Genomic DNA, 27610 nt, shown 5'->3' on the forward strand with positions numbered 1-27610 from the left:
GGTTTAGACACGTGGCAGAGCGAGAAATCGGCATGAGAAGGGTAGCATGCAGTTCAAGGTACTTTCAAGTAGGCAACTATTTCATGCTGGTTTCTTGCTTCAATTATTATTCGATCCTGAAAATGGGAGCGAAATGTTCCTCTGAAACTACAGCTTATCTCCAACGGATTGCATGCCGTCATATTCCAGAAGACAGGGCGTTTCATCTCGGCATTCGGTAACTGGGTCCAGATTCAAGCCCGTTTACCTACTGGACGGATGTTTGAACGCCTTCTTCGGGTATACTGCCTGAACTTCCTAGTCGTGAGGGAGGGAGACAGGAAATGGCAGTGCATATAATATCTTTGATGTTACGTGTGATGTGACAGAACAAAGATGGCAGCACTGCAGAACTTTGGACATATAATGGGAAGGAATCTTGTCAAACTCGTTCTATTTCAGGAGACGAAACGCTGAAATTCAGACTGCGGCCGAAAGACAACTCGTACTTAGGATGTCCGATTGATGAGAGAGAGGATGTATCATTCCTGCTGTACACAAGGTAAATAAATACATAAATAAATAAATAAATAAATAAATATACTTTTTTACATATGCGGGGGGTCTCAAATTTTCGAGATCGAATCGAGATAAGAAAGTCTCGATTTCGATTTGAAAAAAAAAATAAATTCTCTTTCAGTTTCGTACTTCCAGAACTTTCGTACAGGCAGAGTTCTCATTGATTTGCTCAGTATGACGCAGACTACCCGATCTACATGAATTGCAAAGGTTGGCAACGTTACAACTAATCGACATGCAAACAAAATCTCTCTGCCTCTAGGGCTTTTTCTATTTCGGTGAATGGTGAAAAAGAACTTGGCCCTTGGGATGATTTTCTGTACGGTGTTTTATGAAGATTTTCATTGATGAAAAGCTGTGATATCAAAAGGGTAAGCGACAAAGTTTAGTGCATAGAGATAATGGCTAGGTAAAAATGTTAAAGCTATGCCTTTAACAGGTCGTAGATGCCCATTGGGTTGTGAGATGTCGAGGCTTCCATATATTCTAGACAATCGACCCACAGATGGCGGTGACGTCAGTCTTACGCACCAACCGCCCTTTACCCCCCAGGAATATTCCTGGTACTCATTTCTGTTAGAGGCTGAGTCGACCCCAGGGCCATAGTGCGGATGGAAGGATTAGTCAACTGAAAAATCCAGTAACCTCATCGGGAAACGAATCCGCGGGTTTCGGGCTTGTACCATAGTGCTTCAACTAGCTACGCTACCGCGTGACCCCAGAGAAAATGGCTACTCTTATAAACTGTGAAAAGAAAAGTAGCAGAGTACATTTTGTTTCCTCCTCAGTTCTGTAAGTTACCCCAGGTTCTCTTCACTAACAGAAGAATCTGTCTCGCTGAAGGCTAATATGAACAGACACAGTTTAAATTCTTCATGGGCGCTGACTCGCTGAAAAAACAAACTCCGTGGCCTGAAGTCCGCAAGCGAACTATACCGTTCGAGCGACCGCCGCTTGTCGACGAAGTTACCGCCTCTGTGGTCTAGTGGTCAGAGTTCCTGACTACAGTTCGAGAGGTCTCTGGTGCGATTCCCGGCGCTACCAGATTTTATGAGAAGTAGTGGGTCTGGAACGGGTTCCATTCAGCCTCGTGAGGATTATTGAAGACCTACTTCAAGGAAATAGCGGCTCCGGTCTAGAAAACCGAGATTAACCGCCGTGGGGGTCCGTTGCGCTGACCACGCGACACCCTCTATCCGCTGAAGTTCGCGCTAACTTCGCTGACAAGCGGCGGTCGCTCGGTCGGTATAGCTCGCTTGCGGAATGCAGGCCAGGGAGTTTGTTTATTTGTATGGGCGCTTACTACAGTGAGTTTATCAAGATGGCGACTATGAGGATGTGACCTGGGATAATCTGGTATATGTTTACCGACGTCTCGGAGGACCGTGCTGCATTGATCTTCAGAAACAAAGGTGAAATTTCGGCCCTGTAGGTGGAAGCAGTATGTTACTCCGAAATGCCGAAAAAGATCAGACTATACGGCGTTCCGTCCCAGAAGACTGCGATCATCATTCAATACTCTCTGTACAGTGTCTCATCACTGAATCGTATCCTGAGGCAAATGAATTCATGTCCACAATCTCACACCCTGAGGTCAATTTTAATATTATCATGTCATGTTTCCCTGACACAGCCAGACTTTTCTTCGCACGAGGCTTTCCAGGTAAATTGTGCTATACATTTCCGTCTTCTTCTGGGATCCACAACAACGAATCAGAATTTTGATTTGTTTCATTTTGGTCCGTCACATTAACAGTATTATAAAAAGATAAAACAGTCCCGTCCAGTGTGACTGGATCTTCATCAGTCACACTCGACGGGACTGTTTTATCTTTTTATAATCAGAATTTTATTAAGGAGGAAATTAAGGAGACTGAATTCGGTTAACGCTTGCTACCGTTAAGTCCAGAACCTTCTGTCTTCTCGTCTGCTGTCTAAAATCATAAAAATTAGAATATACAGAACTATAATTTAGTCTGTAATTTTGTGTGGCCGTGAAACTTGATCTCTGACATTAAGGGAGGATCACACACTGAGGGTGTTTGAGAACAGGGTGTTGAGGAGAATATTTGGACCGAAGAGAGATGAAGTGACAGGAGGTTGGAGAAAACTGCATAATGAGGAGCTTCATAACTTGTACTCTTCTCCAAGTATAATTAGAATGATCAAGTCAAGGAGGATGAGGTGGGCAGGGATGAGTTGGATAGGCAGTGTAGCATACATGGGGGCGAAGAGGAAAGCATAGAGAATTTTGGTGTGAGAACCGGTAGGAAAGAGGCCAATAAGTAGACCTAGACGTATGTGGGAGGATAATATTAGGATTTACCTTGAAAAAATAGGCTGGGGTGATAAGGACTGGATTGCTCTGGCTCAGGATAGGGACCAGTGGAGGGTTGTTATTAACACGGCAATGAATTTTCAGCTTCTATAAAATATTGGGATATTCTTGGGTAGTTACGGGACTGGCCGCTTTTCGAAAAAAGAGCTCTGTTCCATGGAGTTAGTTATGTCGTTAAAATCATCTGTACCTGAAATATATTCAAAATTACGGTAACGAAATACGACCAATGTCACCTTGCATTGCGAACTTCCGCCGGAAATGTTACAGAGATCGATGTTACAGCATTTAAACTCTAGCAAATAACACAGAGAACTGATTTATTTTGCAGGTTTAACCCCCTAATTTCACAGAAGCTGTACCTTGATGACGACTTGTCTCTAGAGGCCTCTCACATTAGTGGTACACACCCCACAGTGGTATATGTGCATGGATTCACGGAGAGAGGAGGCGGCCTCAGCGGATCCGTGATAAGGGATGGTGAGTTACGTAATATTGAGGCTTTCACGCCCTGCACGATGTGCCTCACTTATGCAGGACGTAAACAATGCCCTGTGGAAGATAGATGGGTTCGATATGATCATATACTATTAATACACCCATGTCCGGAAGGCCTTTCAAATGTGAAGGAGAACGCCCTTACCTCTTACCTTTGTGGCTTACTGGTAACATTTACCTAACATTTCTCCAAGAGACCTTACCCGAGCTGCTGGAAGTGGTGCCTTTGGAAGTCCGACGTGAAATGTGGTTCTAGCATGATGGCGCCCCGGCACACTGCACTAATGTTGTCGGTGAGTATTTGGATGAAACTTTGGACGTGGAGGCCCAGTAACCTGGCCCCGTACATGCAGAGCCTGATGTACGAGACACAACATGATCTTGTGACAAGAACTGCAGTAGCAGCTGGAACCATCCGGGAAATGCAGGGAATTTTACAGACAGTTCAGCATAACATGGTCAGGCGGTGCAGAATATGCAATGAAGTCGGCAACTTTTGTAATGTAAAACAACGATAACATCCCCTAAAACTTATGCATCCTCTGGGAAACTTTTGTGGTCCTTAGTGCCAAAAGGATGCGTTTCCAGTCATTGGTGTATTCCAAAAAAAAAAAATTATCAGATTGGACCCAGCTATCTGCCGCACAGCGTTGTAACATATTTATTTGCACTCCGTTAAGCTCCGAGTCAGGAGCTATTTGATGTTTCAGCAATATAGTGAAAGGTGCTGCGACCGCCATCTATTAACTGTTTACGCTAACTACAGCGCACCTCGATAATCCGAGCTAAAGCACTGTTTGAGTTCCACCTATCGCATCATTCTCATTACAGGATCTGATGGAAAATTTAAATTGTTTACTACAATTATTTATTCAAAAGATCTATAGGTACACTTTATAAGTTCATCTGTTACATACTGACGCCAAAATTGGTGGGTATTTTGTGGGCTTGTACACACTGAATGCGAGATTTCGTGAGGGAATCTGCTTGGGTGCATTGGTGATGAGAAACATTCTACGTACGTCGGCTGCCAGTCCCTTATCCAGACACTTTTTTTTTCCTTGGCACTACAGCCCCAGTGGGCCTAGGCCTACCTCCATGAACTTCTCCGTTCACTTCGGTTTTTCTAGATCTTACACATTTGGTAGGACTCCTTGGACGGGTGATCAGCTCGTCGCAAGGCCTCTACCTGTACACAAACACAGAAAAAAGCACACACACACAAAATAACATCCATGCTATGTGTGGGATCCGAACCACGATCCCGGCTTCCGAGCGAGCGAAGACAGTAATTGCCTTAGACCTCTCGGCTACCGTGATAGAAATCCAGACACTTCACTGAGGGATTTTTGGTCATATGTTCATCCTCTTACGTACTGCCAGTACAGTCGGTGGATATATTGCGAGCTCATGTACAAGTAGGATTCTGTTATGGTCATGATGAAACAGTGCGTATGCTTCAAGCTGTTAACTCCTACATTTAATGATCACATATAAGCTATAATCCGGTTCCAGGAAGAGAAACAAACGAACGGTTTTCGTGCTAAATTGCATACGCGTATTGATCTGCACTGTATGCTGACACTAGTGGCCAGCCTCTGATAAAAGAACAATGCTGCTTCGGATAGCAGGTTATTACTGACTCAGCACTGGTTCATCACTGAATAAACGGGTACAGGTCTGACCAAAAGTAATGCATGCCAACCGCTGCACTGCAGCGTGTATGTATATTGATTTACGAACTAAAATATCCAAACAATAATCCAAAATAACAAAAAAACGTAAAGCTATCCGTGTAACAGATCGTGGCGGTCCATAGGGTTGTGAGACTTCGAGGCTCTCGCATTTAATAGATAATCGGCTCACATATGGTGGTGAGGTTGTTAGCTTTACGTGTCGGCCGCCCTTTACCCCCAGGAATATTCCTGGTACTCTTTTCTGTTAGAGGCTGAGTCGACCCTAGGGTTATACTGCAGCTGGAAGGATTAGGTCAATTGAGAAATCCAATGACATTGGGAATCGAACCCGCGACCTTCTGGCTTGTAACATAGTGCCTGAATTATCTACGATACCGCGTGTCCGCACCTCATAAACATATTTACTTACTTATGGACCTGAACCCTTCTTGAGGAGCCGCCAAATCTGCAGCTATTCAAGAATTTCCCAGCATTTTATGGAACCCGAAGATTCATTGCCGTGTTCACAAGAGCCCTCCACTGGTCCCTATCTTGAGCCAGATCAATTTAAACCATACCATCCCATCCTATTTCTCTAAGATCCATTTTAATATTGTCCACCCACCTACTCCTTGGTCTCCCCAGTGGTCTGCTTCCTTATGGCTTACCTAATAAACACAGAAAGACAAAAAATTATTACGTAAAGCAGTTATAACGGGGGTTTACTGTGCATGAACTGACATGTAAGAATCCGTCTCAGAAGCGAAATGAGTGCAGTTTGGCCGCTCTAGAACCACATAGAAGCCAAGAACTGAATCTCTCATTAAGCTCGCTGGACAGGGCTGCAACAGTGGAGAGGGCTCACCCCATGTCTCGCCGGTAAGGGAGAAGCTTCATCATTCGTCGTTATTTGTAAATCGCGATTTATTTTGTAGTTCCATTTACTTCATGATCTATTTAACGACGCTATTAACATTTCAGGCTATGTAGCTTCGAATTATAGGATGATTAAGTGGAAGGGACTTGGAAGGAGGCGGTCCTGGCCTTCCACCTTCCTGGAAAATGACTGGCAGGGCTGAGGAAAACCACGAAAAATCTCGGTCAGTTTAGTCTGTATCCCAGCCGAGATTCGCACTCAGTACTTCTCGAGTAGAAGTCAGAAACTTTATCGCTTGAGCCCGCCTGCTCGGTATTTTGTTTTATCTTATCGCACTGAATAATTTTTTAAAATTTTAAATACCAGCATTCTATTATAATGATTATGTATATATAATTCTGGAGCCGGGATAGCTCAGTCGGTATAGCGGACTGGACTATGCTACGGATTGGTTGACCGGGGTTCGATTACCGGCAGGGGAAAGAAATTTTTCTCTTTTTCATAGCGTCCGGCCCGGCTCCGGAACCCACGCAGCCTCCTATCCAATGAGTACCGGGGTTGTATCACCGGACGCAAAGCTGACTGCTCATCTCTAACTAGTTACCAAGTCGTGAATAGTGGAGCTATACCTCTACATATAGGGGGCAAGCGGTAGCGTAGTTTGTCGAGGCCTATGCTACAAGCCGGAAGGTCGCGGGTTTGGTTCCCGATGAGTTAATTGAATTTTGCAATTGACCTAATCCTTCTAGCCGCACTATGTCCCTGGGGTCGTCTCAGCCTCTAACAGAAATGATTACCAGGAATCTTCCTGGGGGGTAAAGGACAACCGGCCGGAGGCGTAAGCCTGACGACCTCACCGCCATCTGTGAGCGAATTGTCTAGAAAATGTGGGAGCCTGGACGTCTCACAACCCTGTGGGCCTTTACGGCCTGTTATAGGGATGGCTGTACCTTTACTTTTACTCCTAGGTCTCCCTTACCGCCATCTGTGAGCCGATTGTCTAGATAATGTGGGAGCCTCGACGTCTCACAACCGTATGGGCCTTCACGGCCTGTTACATGGATTATTCTAGTTGATGTTGGCGCGGCAGATACAGTTTTTTTATTGCTAGTGGGGTGGGACTAAGTCCCTTGTACTGCGACCACTTCTGGCCTATTGTACCAGCCCCAGAAGATAGGTGAGGGTGATTGTGGAGCAATTGGTGGAATGAAGATTAGCAGGGGAAACCGAAGTCCTCAGAGAAAACCTGCCCCAGCGCCACATTGTACACCACAAATCCCACTTGACCAGACCCGGGATCGAACCCGGGCGACTAACCGCTTGAGCTACGGAGCGATTTGACAGATACAGTTACTTAAGTCACTCGGAATCAGTAACAGAACGGTTAAGTAACCTATCGATTGATTTCCCTGTTTACAGCGTACCTACAGCGAGGCTTCTACAACGTGATCTTGGTGGACTGGCATGAGCTCTCAGCTATGCCGTGGTACATCGCGGCTGTTCGGAACTGTCAAGTAGTGGGGCTTTACTTGGCGAAGTTTCTAGACTACCTGGACAGTAGGGGGATCCCCCTCAGCAATGTGCACATTATAGGCTTCAGCCTCGGAGCGGAGGTAGCAGGATACACCGGGCAGAATCTTAGGGATGACAAGGATCCAAAACTTCCCAGGATAACGGGTGAGTCCTAGCGTTTCCTGTAACTAATTTTTCTGTGGAAACCTTAAGTAAAGAAACCAATATAAAGACCTAAACGTAAATTAAAGGAATATATTGCCTGCATCAGCTCTTCTGTTGTGTGACGTCACCGCGCACGCGTATCCAGCGGGCGCTACATAGCAACGGCTGTATGCGTAACGTATCGTGACATCTCCTCTATTGTTGCGTGGGGCCATTACCTAGCAACGGCTGATGTCTTCACAGTCACCTCTTAGCAACGGGACTACATGCCACACTATTAAAACGTAACTTAGATAAAGAGGCTGCGGTTATGGATTAGATTCATCTGGCTCAGGAACATAAAAAGGAACCTCCTGGTTCCATAAAATGTTGGTATTTTCTTGAATGGCTGAGCTATTGTTATCTTCTCAAGAGGGACTTGATTCCACGGAATTATTTTATTAATATAACGGTCTGCAGAATGACGGTTAGCGTTTTCCAAGTCATTATTCACAATTACGAAGTCATGAATGCGTATGGAGGAGTGAAGGTACAGACCTAAGTTTTCTTGACCTCGGCACTAGATGGAGGTGAGTGGTCAGCTTCACGCCCATGCCGCTTTACCCTCGGGGATACAACCCACAGTCCAGTGATTGAGGCTAGCTCTTTCTAACGGACCCAACAGAATAGGTGTTTTCCTTCACCTGAGGATGGAAACAGATCCAGTTTCCGAAACGTCGTGTTTTTATTAGTTATCTTAAAAACCAGGACGATGGATAAAGTCCAAAAACCCAATATATCAGTGTGTTATACACCATCGTCAGAATCCTATAGTAACTACTTGACAAGTTCTTTGCTCCTGCTGGAAATCGAACCCCGATTCTTCGATCGTCCAGACCTAGCTTAGTCGGTATCTCCTAATTATGTTAGTACTATCATCTGGAACACAGCGGCGGCCCGAGTTCGATCCCAGGTCTGGTCAAGTGAGATTTGTGGTGGACAAAGTGGCGCTGGGGCAGGGTTTCTCCGAGTACTTCGGTTTCCCCTGCCAATCTTCATTCCACCAATTGCTCCACAATCACCCTCACCTATCATCTGGAGCTGGTACAATAAGCCAGAAGTGGCCGCAGTACAAGGAACTTAGTCCCACCCCACTAGCAATAAAAGGAAATAATAAAAAAATCGTATGGAATGTGACGTAATGTACTTCGGTAGAAATTCATTCCGTTTGCTACTTTTTCCTTGATTTACTTTTCGACACTGAAGATGGAAGGTAGTTCTTCCTCTGAAACTTTGGAAACCCCACAAGACTACACGAGGATAGATTCCAACCTATAGCACTTTGAACCTTTCAATGATTCAGACAGAGTTCTCATTAGAACATCCTTACATAAGGGAATGACCGAAGTTTGCTAATGACAATCCTGACTAGAACTGCGAATACAATGCAAGCAAATTAGAAGGCCGATAAAGCGAGCCGAAATGCGAGTAATTTGTACGGGGAGGAAAAACTATTTTATTTTTTATTCGCTTAGTGGGGGGTGGAGTCCAACTGGGTCCACTCGGCACGGCGGCCACTGATTGGCCTATTGTACCTGCCCCGGGTGATGATGGAGAATTTGGTGGAATGAAGATTGGCAGGAGAAACCGAAGTACTCGGAGAAAACCCGCCCCAGTGCCACTTTTTCCATCACAAATCCCACTTGACCAGAACCGGGATCGAACCCGGGCCGCCACGGTGAGAAGCCAGTGACTAATCGCTTGAGCTATGGCGCGGCCGAGGAAAAACTAAGACCGGGAAATTAATTACTGATGTTTTTCAATGAGAACAAAAGATACGCGGAATATGCAACTATTATTATTATTATTATTATTATTATTATTATTATTAATTTCCTCTGTCGCTTTGAATCTCGCAGCTAAACTTCATCTGTCAGTCTGTCAACATGTTCACTCAACCGACCGACCTGTCAGGCGTTCAGAACCGTCCGTAAAAGCCTCATTTTAGCTCTTGCGCCCACAACGCGTTGGCGGTTGGGTGTACAAATGTTTTAATTAACTCCCTCAGGTTCTCCCTCCGGTTCAGCTACGCATGCGCGGAGATCACGTTCTGATCCAATATCAGACTCAGTTCCGTAATTCCGAACAGCCGTAATGTTAAACTAAATTGAAATTTTGCTAGTGGAGTGGCATACGTTGTAACGAATTGACCTCTCTGTCTGATAACCAGAGAAGCACGCTCAAGTCCGATGTTGGATAAATACGACACATTTCATATTAGCCGACTCCCTGGAATGAACTCAGCTGATCAAGACATCTTACTTCTTTAATGGGTCCCAGAATGTTATATGAGTCCGCCACATTGATCACGTTCTGAGCTGACAAAATCCAATCAGCATCCAAAGAGCCTATTTATTTAACGCGATAATTGTTTATAGATAATATTGTGATGCATATGACCATTGTTAGGCAACGGCTCGGTAAAAGTAGTCCCGGAGTTACGCTCTCAAAAATAGGATAACCATTGCTAGGTAACGAACTAATAAACAAGCATTCTTGATAACAGATGACGGTATTTTCCGTGGGGTCCATGCCGAGGAATTATAAGAGGGCACAGAAAGGAGAATGAACATGCCCGCTGTATAGGACAAAGTGAAGTCAGACATAGAAAATATTAAGAGGCTTAAACTTGTCGGCGGTCAAGTTTATGACCGTTCAAGCGCTGTTGTAGCACAATGTAACGTGTATTGTCAGGAAACGGCGCGATAAAAAACTTCTCGTTGAAGGTCACGCAACAATATTACGCATGTTTATAGTTCGTTGCTAGGCAACATTTAGCGCCCCAATGGACTGGCGAGATAGTTATCACGTGACTTGTTTTCTGTGTGGTCTGCACTACGCTGCAGTGGAACTGTGTTTTCTGTTCGTGGTCCGTGCCGAGAGGATATGAGATAATGCGGGAATGGGAATTGACTTCACTTGAGTTCCGAAGTTCAAAGGGAAGAGCAGTGTGGCCAGAAGAAGAATTAGAGGGCTTAGTGTGTGACGTTACATATGCTATAGTTACAGTAATCTTGAAAGTGTAATAACTAATCGTAGTTACGACTAGTGAAGAAGCAGCAGCAGCCCGTAGCCAGTCGCTATACCGACTACGCTATCCCGGCTAATATTCTAGAAGATAGTAATCTTATTTACAATATGTTTTAATATTATCTACCCAAAAGGCCTTTTCCTTCTAAGTTCACCAACTAAAACCTTATATCCATGTTAATTGGGCCCCTTGCAACAACGACATTGCGCTGTCAGGTTATGTACGAAGCAGACGACCTCCAGATAGGAAGCGTGGTTGCTTATTGAGTAAGCAGATACGGACAGACAAGGGTTCGTTCTCCACATGGTGGGGGAAGCGAGAAGCCCTTCGTGGAACATGGAACATCAATTAATAAACATTGATCTAGATGCAAACTGGCTTCAATAAGCTCATGAAGATGTTCAATAGCGGGGGTTGGCATTAGCAGCGAACCTTCCGTTTCTACAAGCGAGAACACGAGGCAGCAATCCGCCAGCCAATCACACACCATTCAGGTAGGATCTAAAGGGTTCCTGAAGATGGTGTATAACACGCGGGATCACTGGGCCTTATGGACTTTGTTCATCGCCTGGTGATCTAAACAACGCAGTGTTTCGGAAACTGTTCCTTTTCCGGTCCTCAGGTGAAGGAATGGAAGACAGATATCCAGTAATCACGAATTATTATTCAATATGAGAGCGAGTCAATTGATTATTTCAATCATCAAGTCATTCAGATCTTTATAGTCAGTTAAGTCATCCAATTACTCAAATCATGTGATCCGGGGTAGCGCACTTGGTATAGCGACTGCCTACGGGCTGGACGGCCAAGGGGTCGGAGTTTGAGTCCCGGTAGTGTCAGAATATTCTCTCCTCCATATCGTCCAGGTCGGCTTTGGGGCCCACCCAGCCTCCTATCCAAAGGGTACTGGAGGCTCTTTCCTTGGGGGTACAGCGTCAGGGGCGTGAAGCTGACCACTCACCTCCAACTAGTGACGAGGTCAAGAAAATGTGGACCTATACATCCACTCCACATACGCCTTCGTGGCGTAGTGCTTAATTAGTTAAGCAGAGGGACAAATTTACCTTTATTACTCAAGTTACGCAGTTCGTACCACCGGCATTACAGCCTTTCATTATTTGTTAAGTTTTGTTTGTGTGTGTTGTGACGGTCAGTAATCGCAAAACTTTCTGCGCACAGGACTGGACCCAGCCTATCCTCTGTTCAAATACGTCCATACTGGGCTTCGTCTGAGTAAAGGAGACGCTATATTTGTTGATGTGATCCACACGGACGGAGGTGTTCTGGGCTTCCCTTCGCGTGTTGGACACGCCGATTTCTTTCCAAATGGAGGAAAACCGTTGCAGCCGGGTTGTGATCTCTCGTCTATCTTCGCCCGCTCGTCGTTTGAAGACTTAAGTGAGTTAAGGCATTCACCGCAATATCGCCAAGCCCAAGTAATTAGTCCATAGCAACTGATAATAATCTTTAATTCCGAATGAAGGAATGAAGCTTTTCGCTGTCAAAATGTTACGATTCTTTTTTTCGTCTATTATAATAGACGAAAAAAAAGATAATTATCTTTAGTTTGAAGATAATAAGAGGGACTTTATGACATCACCTTGCTCTCTGAGTATCTGAATGTCCGTTCCTAGTTGTTTATCGATCCAGTCATCCACGCATCATTCGAATTATCCATATCTATCTGTTTATCTATCTATCTATCTATCTCTCTATCTATCTGTATAGCTATCTGTCTGTCTAGCTATCTGTCTGTCTAGCTATGTCTGTCTAGCTATCTGTCTGTCCATCCATCCAACTATCTGATCAGATCTAATCTAATCTTATCTATCTATACACTATCTACCCACCTACCTCTCTGTCTGTCTGTCTAGCTAATGTGGAAGGATGCGGTCGTGGCCTAATATGAGGTGCTCCTCCGGATTTTGCCTGGAGGGAGGAAAGGAAGCCGCGAAGGCCTAAGCAATGATACCGAGTCTCCGGCTCGTGATTATTAAATACAAAGCAGCAGCAATATTTGATCAACCACTGCATCTGGTGGGTAGATTCTTTACAGGCAGGACAATGCTACTCCGAGAATTTATCCCCGAATTTAGGGACATTTCATTCGGAATCTGGACCCGAACCTGCGATAACAGCAGAGTTCTTTTCAAAGCATTTCAAAACAGAACAGTTTACCTACTCCCTAGTGTAATCAGCTCCCTAGATATTGAACAAGAACCTTGGGGGTTTCCCTCTGAGAATATCATGTCGAGGTATCGATTTCTTTTGTAGCGTCGTGTGTGTGTTCATGTTTCATGTATATTGAGAAACGTTCAGTGGCAACTGACAAAAAAACTGTCGCACTAGGACGTTTCGAGGCACTGCTTATATATCCGTTTTACGAAGTACAAGTATACGAGGAACTCCGCGTCCATCTCCGGAAGTACTAAACGGATTCAGCCGAAGATGAATACTGCCTTCTGGGAAATGACGCCCCCGGTAGATGTCCGCAAACATATTTAGATGAAATCTGATATTTCGGGGTCACATAAAATATTACCGGGCGAATTTAAATTTATTTCGCATCGGGATAGCGACTGGTTACGAGCTGGACAGCCGGGTTCCGGTAGAATCAAGAATTTTCTCTTCTCCACGTCGATCAGGCCGGCTCCGGGGTCCACCCGACTTCTTATCCAATGGGTACGAAGGGCTCTTTCCCTGGGGGCAAAGTGGCTGGAGCGTGAAGCTGACCAGTCACTTCCAGCTAGTGCCGAGGCCAAGGAAATTTGGACCTATACATCAACTCATACATCCGCTTTCATGGCGTAGTGCTTAATTAGTTAAGTACAGGGACAACTTTACCTTATAGGTTTAATATAAAAGTGCAAGCTGTAGCGTAGTTGGTTGAGGCATTATGCTACAAGCAGGAAGGTCGCGGGTTCAATTCCCGATGAAGTCATTGGAGTTTTAAATTGACCTAAAGTTTGCAGCCGCATTATGGCCCTGGGGTCGACTCAGCCTCTAACAGAAATGAGTACCAGGAATCTTCCTGGGGGGTAAAGGGAGACCGGCGCGTAAGACTGACAACCTCACCGCCATCTGTGAGTAGATTGTCTAGAGAATGTGGAAGCTTCGACCCTGTGGGCCTCCACGGCCTGTTACGAAGATGGCGTTACTTTTACCTGTATGGGTTCAATATAATCCTGTCTTCAGATCACGTTACGAATAGGTGAAATGTAAAGTTGTCCCTGTGCTTAGAGCGCCATTATGAAGAATTGGGGGAGTGGAGATGTAGCTCCATCAATCTTAACCTCGACAGTAGATGGAGGTGAGTGGTCAGCTTCACGTCCCCAGTGTCTTTACTCCCGAGGAAAGGGCCCTCTGTACCTATTGAATAGGAGGACGGGAGAGTCCCGGAGCCGTTTTTGGCGCTGTTGTACAGGAAAAAATATCTTTTGCCCCTGATGGCAATCTAACCCCTGTCCTCCATCACATCCATATCCAAGATATAAATTACATGTTTTCTCTAAAATGTCTCATTATTTATAAATCCTGCGCAACAAAATATGCATCTGTATAAAGTTAACGCTTCGGACCAACAGATTTTTCAATGCGGCGTGTATATTTAAGAAACGTCATCAGAATAATTACGTTATCTCACTGTCAACAGATGTCTCTTTAATTTAGCGAATATTAAATACTGATTTCTGCCAAAAGATGTCAGCACAAGATCTGTAAGCAACGGAAACGAAGATATGTATTTGTACCTGCAGCAACTGAAAGACAGAGCCATAAAGCAACGCATGTTCGCTGAGCGTGTTTGCATTGCTGCTATCCGCACAAACACATACACACATGTGCACTTGGATTTCCCGACAAGAAAGAATTCTCAGCATGCATGCTGTGGGGGGGGGACTACGCTTTGTCAGCCGCCCCCGACTGCTTCCCATATTCTCAGCTATCCTATAAAAAAAAAGCCGCACCATAGCTCAAGCGGTTAGTCGCTGGTTTCCCACCGCGGCGCCCCGGATTCAAACCCGGGTGTGGTCAAGTGGGATTTTTGGTGGACAAAGTGACGCTGGGGTAGGTATTCCCCGAGTACTTCGGTTTCCCCTACCAATCTTCATTCCACCAAATTATCCATCATCATAATCACCCGGGGCAGGTACAATAGGCTAATCAGTGGCCGCCGTGCCGAGTGGACCCAACTGGACTCCACCCCTCACTATGCAAATTAAAAAAAAATTATCCTACAAAAATGCAGACACCCCCCCCCATTCCAGTCCACACTGAGATCACATCATTATGCTCTGGTAACAATAAACCGTTTAACTTTGTGTAAGCATAAAAAAGCCAAAAGGTAAAGTTCCCGTGCTTCACTAATTATGCACTGTGCATTGACGTATGGGACAGTGAATGTATAGATCCACAATTTCTTTATCTCGGCACTAGTTGGAGGTGAGTGGTCAGCTTCACGCGCCGGCCACTTTATCCCCGGTACCCATTGTATAGGAGGTTGGGTGGACCTCAGAGTTTGTCTGTAAGATATAAAGAAGTAAAAATTTTTGACCCTACCAGGACTCGAACTCCCGACTTCTTGGTCATCTAGCCCGTAGCCAGTCGCTATACTGACTACGCTACCCCGGCTTCTTAACTTGGCGTAAGTTAGTTACAAAATTATACAAGTAATTAATTTGCCTCAGAAAACTGTCGAAGAAAAATAATTTTAAATTCGTTATTAAAAATGAACTTGAGGCACTATGCTACAATCCGGAAGGTCGCGGGTTCAAAACCCGTTGAGGTCATTGGATTTTTTTCAATTGACCTAATCCTTCCAGCCGCACTATGGCCCTGGGGTCGACTAAGCCTCTAACAGGAAAGAGTACCAGGAATATTCCTGGGGGCAAAGGACGGCCGGCGCGTAAGGCTGACAACCTTGCCGCCATCTATGAGCCAGTTGTCTAGAAAATGTGGGAACCTCAACATCTCGCAACCCTATGGGCCTCCACGGCCTGTTACAGGCATAGCTTTACTTTTTTACTTTTACTTTTATTAAAAATGAACACATGAAAAGTTTGTAAACCTAAATTTTCACAGGATTTTCCTTGTTTCCTACAGCTGCTTTTATGAAAGGTAAAGTTGTCCCCATGCTTAACTAATTAAGCACTTTAGTGGCTTTTATAGAAACTTAAATGTAGGGCTGTATTACTGAAACGACTCTGTTCAGTGCAGCTGTTGGATATGTTGTGCTTGAAAGCAGAGCAGGCAGTACTTTCTACCGATAAAATTTGCAACAGAAGCTGAAATGATAATGGCAGAATGTTCTCGAATATAGAAAATGCTTAAAGCAGAATATGGAGGATATATCCGCCGTGGTTCATGAGTACGATAGCGGGGAACATTTCCCTCAATGCGCTCTATGTAAGCTTTCAGTCTGATGGCTGCAGGGGAGAAGTGTCAAGTAAAGTTTCAGTTTACTAACTTATTGGTGAGTCGTGGCAGAATACAGAAAGTTTGGTGTTGCTGGGAAATTATGTAATACATAGCGTTCCCACTCAACTATGTTATTAAACACTCTAACGAAAGTTTGCATTAAGGGAGCGATTACTGCACTCTGAATATTTCACCGATGCTACTACCTGTGAATACGCATAGAATTTATTAAAGAGATGATTCTCATGAATTTACATCTTAACAAGTGTGTGAGATAGTTAGCTGTGCTCAAAATATTGTGACATGATGGCTGAAAGCCGGAATATTCGAATAAATAAATGCGGCCATTATTAGGCAACGACGTGGTAAACATATTTCCACGGAAACATATACTGCCGCAACAATAAAGGACTAGGTGTTTTCTACGCAGTCCTGTCCGAGGTTCCGACCTTCACTCCGAGGTCGGATTCGGTGGTTAGCAGTCTCGAGTTACAAATATTAGCAGCCAATACCTAGCAACGACTAGTGAACAAGTGGAAGACCTTATGTGCGCTGCAATTTTAATGACATACTGAATGTGTAAATCAGTGAGATTGCTATAGTTATTTGTAGTTCCGTGTTATAAGCGTGGAATAAAACCTAGTCACTAACACGTGACAATATATCATTTGACAACACTGTTTCGACTGCAAAAGATTTCACAGTGTTTAATGAAAGAGCAAAATGTACGTCAATGACGAATTCAATGGGATTTGGAAAGACACGCTAAGAAAAATACGGAAAATTTGTAGGACAACCGTGGACGTTAAAGATTTCTATTGTGTTTTTCTGGGTTATGACATGTTGCTATATTCTGGCAAGCAGGTATTAACATTTCGGAGAAACATTTTCCTACGAGACGTTGCTATCTGCCCGCTAGATCATAACATCTTGACAGAGCGAAGTAGATTGAAACATAATAAAACGTTTGTTACAAATCCACAGTTTATCGTGATCTTTAAAAATGTATGAAACAAAATTTAGTTTTATAATCCGTAAATAACGTTAAGAACAGAGAAATTCCCAGAAGGTAGAAAGAATTTTGAAATAGAGGTAAACTCTAAATGTGTGTATATGTAGGACTAGTGTTGAAATGGACAAAGTTGAAAGGTGAAGCTATCCCTACCGTGGAGGTCCATAGGGATGTGAGACGTCGAGGTTCCAACATTTTCTAGACAATCAGCTCACAGATGGCGGCGAGGTTGACAACCTTACGTGTCGGCCACCATTTACCCCCCAGGAATATTCCTGGTACTCATTTCTGTTAGAGGCTAAATCGACTCCAGGGTCATAGTGCGGCTAGAAGGATTAGGTCAATTGGAAAATCCAATGACCTCATCGGGATTCGAACCCGTGACCTTCCGGTTTGTAGCATTAGTGCCTCAACCAACTAGTCTACCGCGTTCCTCCTTTATGATGAAATTAAAAATACGACTTTGAGATGGGCTCTGTTAGGTCAAGAACTTCAAAGCTGAAAAGGGGGACACACTGGCACATAGGCAGGTATTCATACAGATGTACACAGACTGGCGCAACATGTACACACGGCCATGAGGTCTCATAAGCCTGCTTCAGTTCCCTAAGCTAGGAGAGCAATTTAAAGAACGTCCACACCAAGAAACCCACCACTGGTTACTGAACAACCTTCTTAACGGACATTCAGACGTGCTAGATATTTGTATGTCTTGTATCATACATGAAGAAAGCTGTCTTCTGGGATGTGGCGCCGTGTAGATAGTGTTAACAGACGTTTCGGAAAAATGTATCGCCTCCATCTTCAGCGTAGAAGAAACAAGAAAATCCGTGAGCGAGGAACCAGCGTGAGCAGGTGCTGACAGACTAATGGTCAAGCTGGTTCCTCGCTCACGGATTTTCTTGTTTCTTCTACCCTGAAGATGGAGGCGATACGTTCTTCCGAAACGTCAGTTAACACATATCTACGGAGCCACATCCCAGAAGACGGCTTTCTTCACAGTCACCGCCGTGAAAACCTCAGATGTTACATTTTATCATACACTTTATAGAACATATGAACAGGAATTTGCACTCTGTACGTTCAGATTCTGAACAAGCTCACAGTCCCAAAACCGCTGCTCTCCACACAGTATTGACTTTCGAATAATTATGGGGGCGTGCTGAAGCCCATTACCTCTGCCTTTGCTGCCCCCATCCCAAGTTTCCATATCCCTTCTGTAACTCAGGGCCGAGCTATATTTAGATGCAATGTCATGTCAGTGCAGAAAAGATTTAAGCATTATATTTAATGTTCGGACAGTACACAGGAGACTATTAACATTGTGAGGAGTCAATGTTGTAATGTTTCAGCGTTCTGCAGTCACAAGAGAGCCTGGAAGTATTATGCGGAATCCGTAAACAACGAAGCTGGATTCCCCGCAGTGCGATGCGAGGACTGGCAGGATTTTCGCTTAGGGATGTGTTCTCCTGAGCATGGAATTACTTACATGGGGATAGCAGCAACTGCCAGGTGATACTAATAACAATTTTCTTCAATACTTGGACATAGGCCGGGTGTTTCCAGGGCGTAATGCGCAATCGTAAGAAACAAAAATATATACCTAAACCTTGTAGACCTAGAAGGTAGTTAAGGTTTCCTCCCGCATCCTAGCAACGACAGAAGACAATCTGATTTCCCTCATATCCTAGTAATATAATAGCTTGGGGGTTTCCCCGTATCAAAGTAACGGAAAAAATATATTCTAGGTTTTCCCAATATCTTAGCAACATAAGATATTTTGGGGGTTCCCCCTTATTGTAGCAACAGCAGATATTAATTAGGGTTTTACACCGTAGCCTATTAATGGACCCCTCCTTGTCACGATCCTATTGTTGTCTTACTTACAGAGGAAGTAATGGGGAGTTAAGATGGCTTGGACTTAACCCCAGGTATATTTTGAAGTGTCTAAAATATCCCCAGGGAATTCTTCTATCATCATGCCAGATTCATCTGAAACTTGTGAAATTGCATAGAAATGTAAAAAAAAAAGTTTTCCTTTATACATAGATAGAAGTGAGAGACATAGGTGGCTAGCCTTCATAGCTTCTCAAGAACCCTACATATTGGAGTTACTTTATTGGTACTACAAAGTGAAGCACTTAATGTTAAGACTGTAAGAAAAAACGAATCCACGTGTAGTTTAATTCACGAGATTAGATGGTTGCCGAATTTAAAATAGCTATATAAATATAAAAACACTATTTTTATCATCTCGTGCTCTCTATGTAATTTAAATTTTATATTCCTTACAGCTCATATCGGAATTTTAGGCTCTTTCTTAAAGAGATCTGCCAGGTTTTACTCCAGAACTTTCTTCTTGTTTCTTTTGATTCAGAAGTGACATCTTTTCCAGACGGAAAAATAATTTAATCTCTCTGGAGTTCTACCCTTGTGCCGCTCAGTGAAAGAACAGTTTAGGTAAAGCTACCCCAAAAAATCTAGAAATAGCTGTTTTTATTAAAAAAGAATTAATTCAGTTTGGAGCAAAAGAATTTTCAAAAGCGTTATTTGTAATTTTGAATCTCTTATTGACTCTACTGTCTTCTGTTGACATAGCAAATAAACAGATAATATACACCCCAGCATAACCTATTCCTTAATTTTACTGTCAAAAGTTAATTTTCATTTCATGCATCCTGTTGTGTTACAATTACAACCTCTTTATTACAACCGTCACAACACAAAAATAACAAGGTCAGTGCGTAGTTTCGGCTCCTCTGCTACATGTTTCGGCTATCAATAGCCATCATCAGGAAAATACACGGTTAACATATATACACCACTGAACTGCAGTACTAGTAAAATTGGATACAATACTATTAATTATATAAAACACTTGATGTAAAAACACAATAAATCAGATTATATAAAACAGAAGTTATAGTATAAAACAAGAATAAAATTCTTAGATTGATGTTTTATATCATCGAATCAGTCGTTAGTTTTGTAATTTCGTTGCGTTCCCACGGACAAATTGGAATATTCTATATTTTTTGTATATAAAATTGTATAGGAGGCTCGTGATGTAGATGTAGTAAATTAATGTTAATCTGAAAATGATATGAAAGTAATGATATTAAATTTTGTTATAATCAACAATTGATTTTAGTATTGAAGATACAGTGTACATTACTTACTGTTTAGTCGGTGCCTCATCTCACAAAGTACTGTCCGTTCTGTAGGGAATGTAAACGACTGATTTGGTGATGTAAGATTAAAGTCAATGCAAGGAAGGGAGGGGGTAGAGATAACGTGTATGCGGAAGTGCTGGTAGGGTGTGGAAGGGGGCCATGACTATATATTATGTTTTCATGTATCAATGATTACATCATATATAGGGCTAAGCATTTCGGTAAAATTAACATTCAGTTGCAAATTTAGTTTGCTGACTTCGTAAATGTGAAATCTTTCATATGTATCCAAGGTTCGGCCTTTCTTGCCGATGTATAGAACTTCTGTTTTGTCTATCGTACTATATTCATGTGTGGTGTCCAACACATGTTGAGCAAATTTGGAGCTTTGTCCGTTATTTTTTATGTCTCGTATGTGTTCTCTGAATCTGACCTTAAAGGTACGTCCGGTCTGTCCTATATATTTTAATAGACAGTCAGAACATTGTAGTTGGTAAACCCCACTAAGATTATACATATAATTTTTGTCATCATTTATTTTCAACAGATGTTTTATATTGCTTTTGTCTTATACGATACACCAATTTCAGTATTCTTGAGAAGTTTAGCAATAGATCTGACTTCATGGCCGAAATAGGTAAAGGTAGTCCATTTATTTTTCAGCGTAGTATTTTTTGTGGATGATTTTTGTGTTAGTTGTATGGTATTTAGTGGGTAGTTATTATTATTTACTATAGTTCTAACAGTGTTTTCGTCTATGTTTTGTTGTTATGCGAAAGGGGATATTGATTCAATCGATTAATGAGAAAGTATTTAGGAGCTTTTTTGTGTTCAAATGGGTGACATGAATCTTTGTGGATGATTAGATCAGTAGTTGCAGGTTTTCGATAGATTCCTAGTTGTAGGTTTTCGCTTGTTTTTTCGGTGGATAAATCTAAGAAACTGATCTCATTATGTGTTTCTTTTTCTATTGTGAATTTGATATTAGGGTGAATATTGTTGAATTCATACAACGTATTTTCAATGTTAGTTATATGGGAATTATAAATGATTAAAATATCGTCAACGTATCTAAAATAACCTATTATTTGGTATTTCGTCAAAATATCAATGACAGTTTTATGTTCCAGGTATTGTATAAATACCTCTGAAGTTGGTGCTCCCATGGCAAGACCTTCATTTTATTTAAACCATTTGCCATTATGTTCAATATAATTTTGTTCTAACATTATGTTTAGCAGGTTATTAATTTCAATTTTTTTCATGTGAAATTTTTTTATTCTTAGCTATAATATTTTCAGTAATACTGAAAAATTCTTTTGTGGGGATACTGGTATACATATTTTCGATATCGAAAGAACACATTTGTGTATTGTTATTTATTTAAATGAGTTGTGATGAGTGTGCTAGTGTACTAGTGTTTTTCACGTTAAAAGCATTAGATAGTTGTAATGTATTTGTTAATATTGTGTTTAGGTGTTTAGCTAGATTACATGAGGGGCAGTTTGTCCAATTGACTGTTGGTTGTATGGGTTGTCCCTGCTTCTGTAATTTAATAGTGCCGTATATGTGTGGTGCGCGGGGGTTCATGTTTATAAGTTACGACTTATCTTTTTGTTTTATGATGGTTTTACAATTGTTTATGTAATTCCTTGTAATTTGTTGGACTTTGTTGGTAATATCGTGTGACAACTCAGTAACGTTATTATTGTTAATGAAGTTATCAAGTTTATTGATATAATCGTCTTTTTTTTAGAATGACTAGTGTGTTGCCTTTATCGGCTTTTGCTATTATTGAGTGACTATTAATTAATTTTTGTTTGATGTTCTTTACTGTGTTCCATTCTACATGCTCTTTTTGAATGTATATTTTATTTTTTTTATTTGTCTCTTAATTATTTTTTTATATAATTGTTGTTATAACAAAATTTAATACTGTTACTTTCATATCATTTTCAGATTAATATTAATTTACTACGTCTACATCATGAGCCTCCTGTACAACTTTATATACAAAAAATATAGAATATTCCAATTTGTCCATGGGAACTCAACGAAATTACAAAACCAACGACTGATTCGATGACATAAACATCAATCTAAGAATTTTATTCTTGTTTTGTACTATAACTTTTGTTTTATGTAATCTGGTTTATTGTATTTTTACGTCAATTATTTTATAAAATTAATACTATTGTAACCAATTTTACTAGTACTGTAGTTCAGTGGTGTATACAGAGTGTTTCACGACTTTAGGGCATAACTGCAGGAAGTGATTTCCTACGTCTTTGTGATCAAAAAAGTTCATATAAACATGTGTCCGATTTTGGACGGTTATGGAGTTATGACCGTTTTTCCATTCCCGTACACCCCCTCGCGTGAACCGCGTCTGTCAGCTGGCGGTTCGCTATTTTTAGCCAGCTACAGACAGAGCGTTCTCGTTATCTCGACACTTGAGAGGTACCTAAGGCGGGGTGGGGTGCTATGTCCGGCGCGGTTCACAACCTACCGGCAGCATGTGTTGCGGCCGGCAGTGGCATTTTCGAAAATCAGCTTTAAGCACCAATAAATTCAAATTAAAGTTAATTTCACGAAGTTAACTTTACATTCATACTTTAAATGTGTCATGTATTATGCTGGTTTATTAGTTTGTTCCGTTTATTGTCGGTAATCGTTACCTTCTTTTCTGAGTTTAAAACGGTCATAACTCCGTAACCGTCCAAAATCGGACACATGTTTATATGAATCTTTTGATCACAAAGACCTAGGAAATCACCTCCTGCAGTTATGCCCTAAAGTCATGAAATACCCTGTATATGTTAACCGTGTATTTGCTTGATGATGGCTATTGATAGCCGAAACTAGGCACTGATCTTGATATTTTTGTGTTGTGACGGTTGTAATAAAGAGGTTATCAAAAGGTGACAGATAATATATTCCACTGTAAAGAGGAATTAATTACACACGTATGCTCCTTTAAGTGGACGTGTTGTCGGAAACATATCAGCTAAAAATTATATACCCGTACTTTAAAGTGGATTCAGTTTAATTTTATGCAACCATTTGTATACGATGAACAGTTTTCAAAAATTTCACAAGATTCAATTTTGAGTCTCGTGTAGAGTTCGAAGTACTATAATGGACCCCAACAGACCGAAAATTAAACTTCTCTAAAAAATTACCTTCACCAGTTCTTTCGTTTCCCTCAGGCACAAATATTTTCTCTGCCATTTTCTTCGCAATAACACCCAGTATTTTACTTGTATTTCAAAATCCTATTCATACTGAAGAGCAAGTAGATAAATATATTTTTTCTTTTCAGTTCATCAGGGAATTTCTTCTTAGAGACCAAACCAAATCCACCCTTCGCCATGATAAGCGGACGATGACGCGTGACCACAGACAGAATTGGATGTCATCGGTGAAATTGATGAGTGAACAAGAGAGAAACATCAGGCTGATTTACAGGATTCTTTTAACATCGAGTTTCGTCAGATTTCCACCTATACCGACAGATCTACAACATTATGTTTAAAAAACAACGAATAACGTTTATTTTTACTACACAGTAACTGCTTTGCATGGCATATCGGTTAATAATTATTCAGCTGAAAAGAGAAATTCATTCGATAGAAACCAAAAGTAAATCGTCGGTATTTAAAAATCTCAATATTAGATAATTTCCTGAGCCAGCTGAGTCCAATTGCAAGCGATTCATCTACGATCAAGTTAATATCGTTTCTCTGCCTACGCTTATATCCCACTAATTAATGATTTGCAAGACATGCTGTCGTCACTTCTTGCGTTTCCTAACAGTGAAACACGTCCCACCATCAGCTTGTATTTAGTCATCCGAAAAATATCATGTAAAGAGCAAGATTGCCATTTCTCACAACGGAAATATATTTTTGACATGTTACCAGAATCAGATATATATTTTCTTTGTATTTGTTTAAACGAACACTTCAGTAAGATCTGTCTCAAATAAAAGTTGCAGACCCTGAAAGAGCTGTACTTTATGACATATACCGTGTATGTTTGCCTCAATTGCTATGCGGTGAATAACTCTAATACTGAATTAATATGCGGGCGGTGAACCATAGTAGTCGAACTGTTGCATAGCAATGGACGCTCTATTCTTGAATGCTTGGGAATGCTTTTACCTATTTGTTTCCTAGAAACGGTCCAATCTGTCACGATATTTTGGTTCTAGACTTCCGACAAATTTTCTGAGAAAACTACAGCCTCCATCTTCAGGGAAGAATTAAAATATCGAGAGAGCAGGTTCCTCTGAAACGTTGGGAATCATTTGACAGCGTACACTGTGTCATATCCGGGGACGAAACAGTATTTCTGCATTGTGCCGAAACGGCGAATCCATTTCTGTTCATATTTGTTCAATCTATAATTCTTCCGAAATGTCTTTATCTCCTTTACATCCCATCAGTCTGCTCCGTGCCGTCTGTTCGTTGAAGGTTACTCCTTTACCCGCACGTGTTTTCAAAGCTTCTGTAGACTGGAGTTCAAGATATCCATCACGGAAATGAAGCAGTCCAGAGCCCCTCGTGGTTGTTGCCACCACTAAAGGGAAACTTCCATTAGCCTGAGGAAATTCTATTGTTTACTTTTTGTTCGTTTCCACTCTCATCCATACGCTCCGACCCTCAGCTACTGCGCTACAGCAAAGCGAAAGCACTCTGCTTTAGAACACCTGTCCCTGTGCCGGCTGGCTCTGCGTGACGCGAGGCACGCCTCAGTTCCATCAGAATTTGTTCTGTCGCACATGGCATAACGAACGGACGGGCTGATATGAGTTTTCTTGATTCAGTGACAGTCTAGTATGCGCATCCGTTAATATACTTTCATATACGTGAAATACAGTATGTGCGTTATACTATATTGTGGCATCTACACTCGTTGCTAGGCAACGACTGTGAAATAAATAGCTATACAAACTTCCGTTGCTAAGCAACAGATTCGTAACACGCAACAAAGGAGTAACGGGAAAGCGATGTTCTCTACGCGGCCCGTGCGACAGCTACGTCACGCAGTAGTAGAAGAACTAATGGGAGAGGTGTTTTCCATACGGTCCGTGCTGAGACCATATAACGAGGAGCAGCTGCGATTACGAGAGAGACGGCTTCCAGTGTGGAGGCGAGGCCGAATACCTCCAGCGTAACACCAATGTGGGATTGTCGATGCTTGAAGAGACAGCCATGTATTAAACTTCGATACAATATTTGTTGTTGCTATATTGAATGCATGGACACGTTGGAAGATTTTCTCCACTTCTCTCTCTGTAGCAGGTCTTCTGATGGACCGCTGTCCATGCTTCTTCAGGGTCACCAATGCGATGAAAAGGGAACCCAGTATCTTGGGGCATATCTGGGCCACTCTCTTCCTGGGGGACATAAATACGGGGACCTGGCCCGGAGTAGTCTAGAACCTGAGACAGTAAAATATGGTCATGAGAACCGGGGTCTCGGACCTGAGAATGACTATGTCAGCGAGGGTGAACACCAACTGTAAACGACAGACTCGTCCTCTCGTCAGAGAGGTTGTTACATAAGTACTATGCCTGCAAGTGTTCAGTTGGAAAATAAAATCTCTGGTTGTGATCCTCAAGGGGCTTGTCACCAAGACGAACCGATTGGGTAAAACGCCAGTCGTAAAGTGACTCTGACTCTGACTCTGATTACGAGAGAGTCTTGAGATGGCAGTTAGTAGAGTAAGAGGTAATTGTGAGGCAGTCGCCTGCCAGTAAGGGTGTGAACACGGAAGTTGTGGCGTTAGAAGCCGTTACCAGGCGACAACCGGTGAAGATACAGCAGATTGAGAAGACTTAGTGCTTGTTGTAGTGAATTGTGGAGTACGCTTTCACGCTGGTATGTAGTTCTGCTTTTTCGACCCTGAAGATAAAACCAATACATTCCTCCGAAACATTTGTTGACCCAACGGACTACACAGCATTATATCCCATAAGATAATGCTCTTCAAAATCATCTTGTGTTCTTTCACAGTAACAAGCCAAATGTCACACACGTTTATCTGCTTATCACAGATAAAATCCCCGTTCGCTAAGAGCCTTGCAGGCCTATCCAACGGTTTCCCACATCTCTACAGCTACGATGTTCCTTGTCCCCATAATTTCCCGGGCCAAGCTACTACTGTGACGTCACAGATTTGTTGGACTCATGCCAAGAGGCGAACCTTCCTCCAGCAGAGAAAATGGAGCGGGATAACTAGAAGGACAAACAAAATGGGGCGCGGCTATGTCCTGTAGTATGAGAACAGCTTTTATATTGACTCGACTGAGTTTCCTCCTCTCCTCTCCCCTCCCATCCCCCCTTTGCGTTTGGACCTCCATAGGATTTCTGGTAAAGCTCCAAATATAAAACATGGGAACAGTTTCTCTTAGCTTATCCGAATAATACTGGACAGCTGTGTCCCATAGTCTTCATACTATCCTGCGTGAATCATTTATGTCCATGTTAATTTACGGAGGCACGCGGCAGCGGAAGGTCGCGGGTTCGAGTCCCGGTGAGGTGGACATTTCTATTGATCTAATCCTTCCGGCTGCACTATGGCCCTGGGTTCGATTCAGACTCTAACAGAAATGTAGGTCCCCCAACGTCTCACAGCCCAATGGGCCTCCGTGGCCTGTTACAGGGATAGCTTTACTGCTCACTAATAAGTTCCTGCTTTACAGAGAATCAGAAGTTATGTTTCGTTACACGGTCACTGTATCAAAAAGTGGTAAAGGTGAAGAAAGTAAAGCTATCCCTCTAAGAGGCCGTGGAGGCTCATATGATTGTGAGACGTCGAGGCTAGTTAAATGGTTAGTACAATAAATTGCGTTATAAATTTCTTTATTACTTACTGAATGGAACAAAAATATTATTCCCATGTCAAAACCGCCAGACATTTTATACATACGAGCTTTCAGAAGAAGCCTTCGTAGTCGGTTTTGAGAGAGAGGAAATAACATTTGAGGTGTTTAGTGTGAAAAGGAATATAGCTTGAAAAATGCAGACAGTGTGTTCTGTTATCTTTCTATTTGGCAAATCACAAAGGAACGTAAAGACCGCCTCTGTGGCGTAGTAGTCAGATTTCCTGGCTACAGCTCCAGAGATCCCGGGTTCATTCCCGCCGCTACCAGATATTCTGAGAAGTAGTGGGTGTGGAACGGGGTCCGCTCAGCCTCGTGAGGACAATTGAGGAGCTACTTGATTGGAAAGGTAGCGGCTCCGGTCTAGAACACCGAAATTAACGGCCCTGGGGATTCGTTGTCCTGACCACGCGACATCCTCTATCCG

At 42.4% G+C, this 27610-nt stretch overlaps 2 protein-coding genes across 4 annotated transcripts in view; one reads left to right on the plus strand and one right to left on the minus strand.

The window, feature by feature from the left end:
• LOC111867186 (nucleolar protein 58) overlaps nucleotides 1-3783 on the minus strand; it is a gene marked incomplete at its 3' end in the record, with an annotated part of 50016 nt that extends 46233 nt beyond the window's left edge. The window contains 1 exon segment of the mRNA XM_033752583.1: nucleotides 3598-3783.
• Nucleotides 1-25819, plus strand: part of LOC111867194 (inactive pancreatic lipase-related protein 1) — a 29499-nt gene extending 3680 nt beyond the window's left edge. For all 3 annotated transcript variants that reach the window (XM_023856808.2, XM_023856806.2, XM_023856807.2), the window contains exons 2-7: nucleotides 442-541; nucleotides 3228-3376; nucleotides 7367-7624; nucleotides 11874-12092; nucleotides 18474-18633; nucleotides 23617-25819. In XM_023856808.2, the coding sequence (XP_023712576.1) occupies nucleotides 442-541; nucleotides 3228-3376; nucleotides 7367-7624; nucleotides 11874-12092; nucleotides 18474-18633; nucleotides 23617-23683 (953 nt within the window). In that variant the 3' untranslated portion in view covers nucleotides 23684-25819. The remainder of the gene's footprint in view (nucleotides 1-441; nucleotides 542-3227; nucleotides 3377-7366; nucleotides 7625-11873; nucleotides 12093-18473; nucleotides 18634-23616) is intronic.
• Nucleotides 25820-27610: the final 1791 nt, after the last annotated feature.

This window comes from Cryptotermes secundus, unplaced genomic scaffold (genome assembly GCF_002891405.2).
Source record: "Cryptotermes secundus unplaced genomic scaffold, Csec_1.0 scaffold518, whole genome shotgun sequence".
Lineage (NCBI taxonomy): Eukaryota > Metazoa > Arthropoda > Insecta > Blattodea > Kalotermitidae > Cryptotermes > Cryptotermes secundus.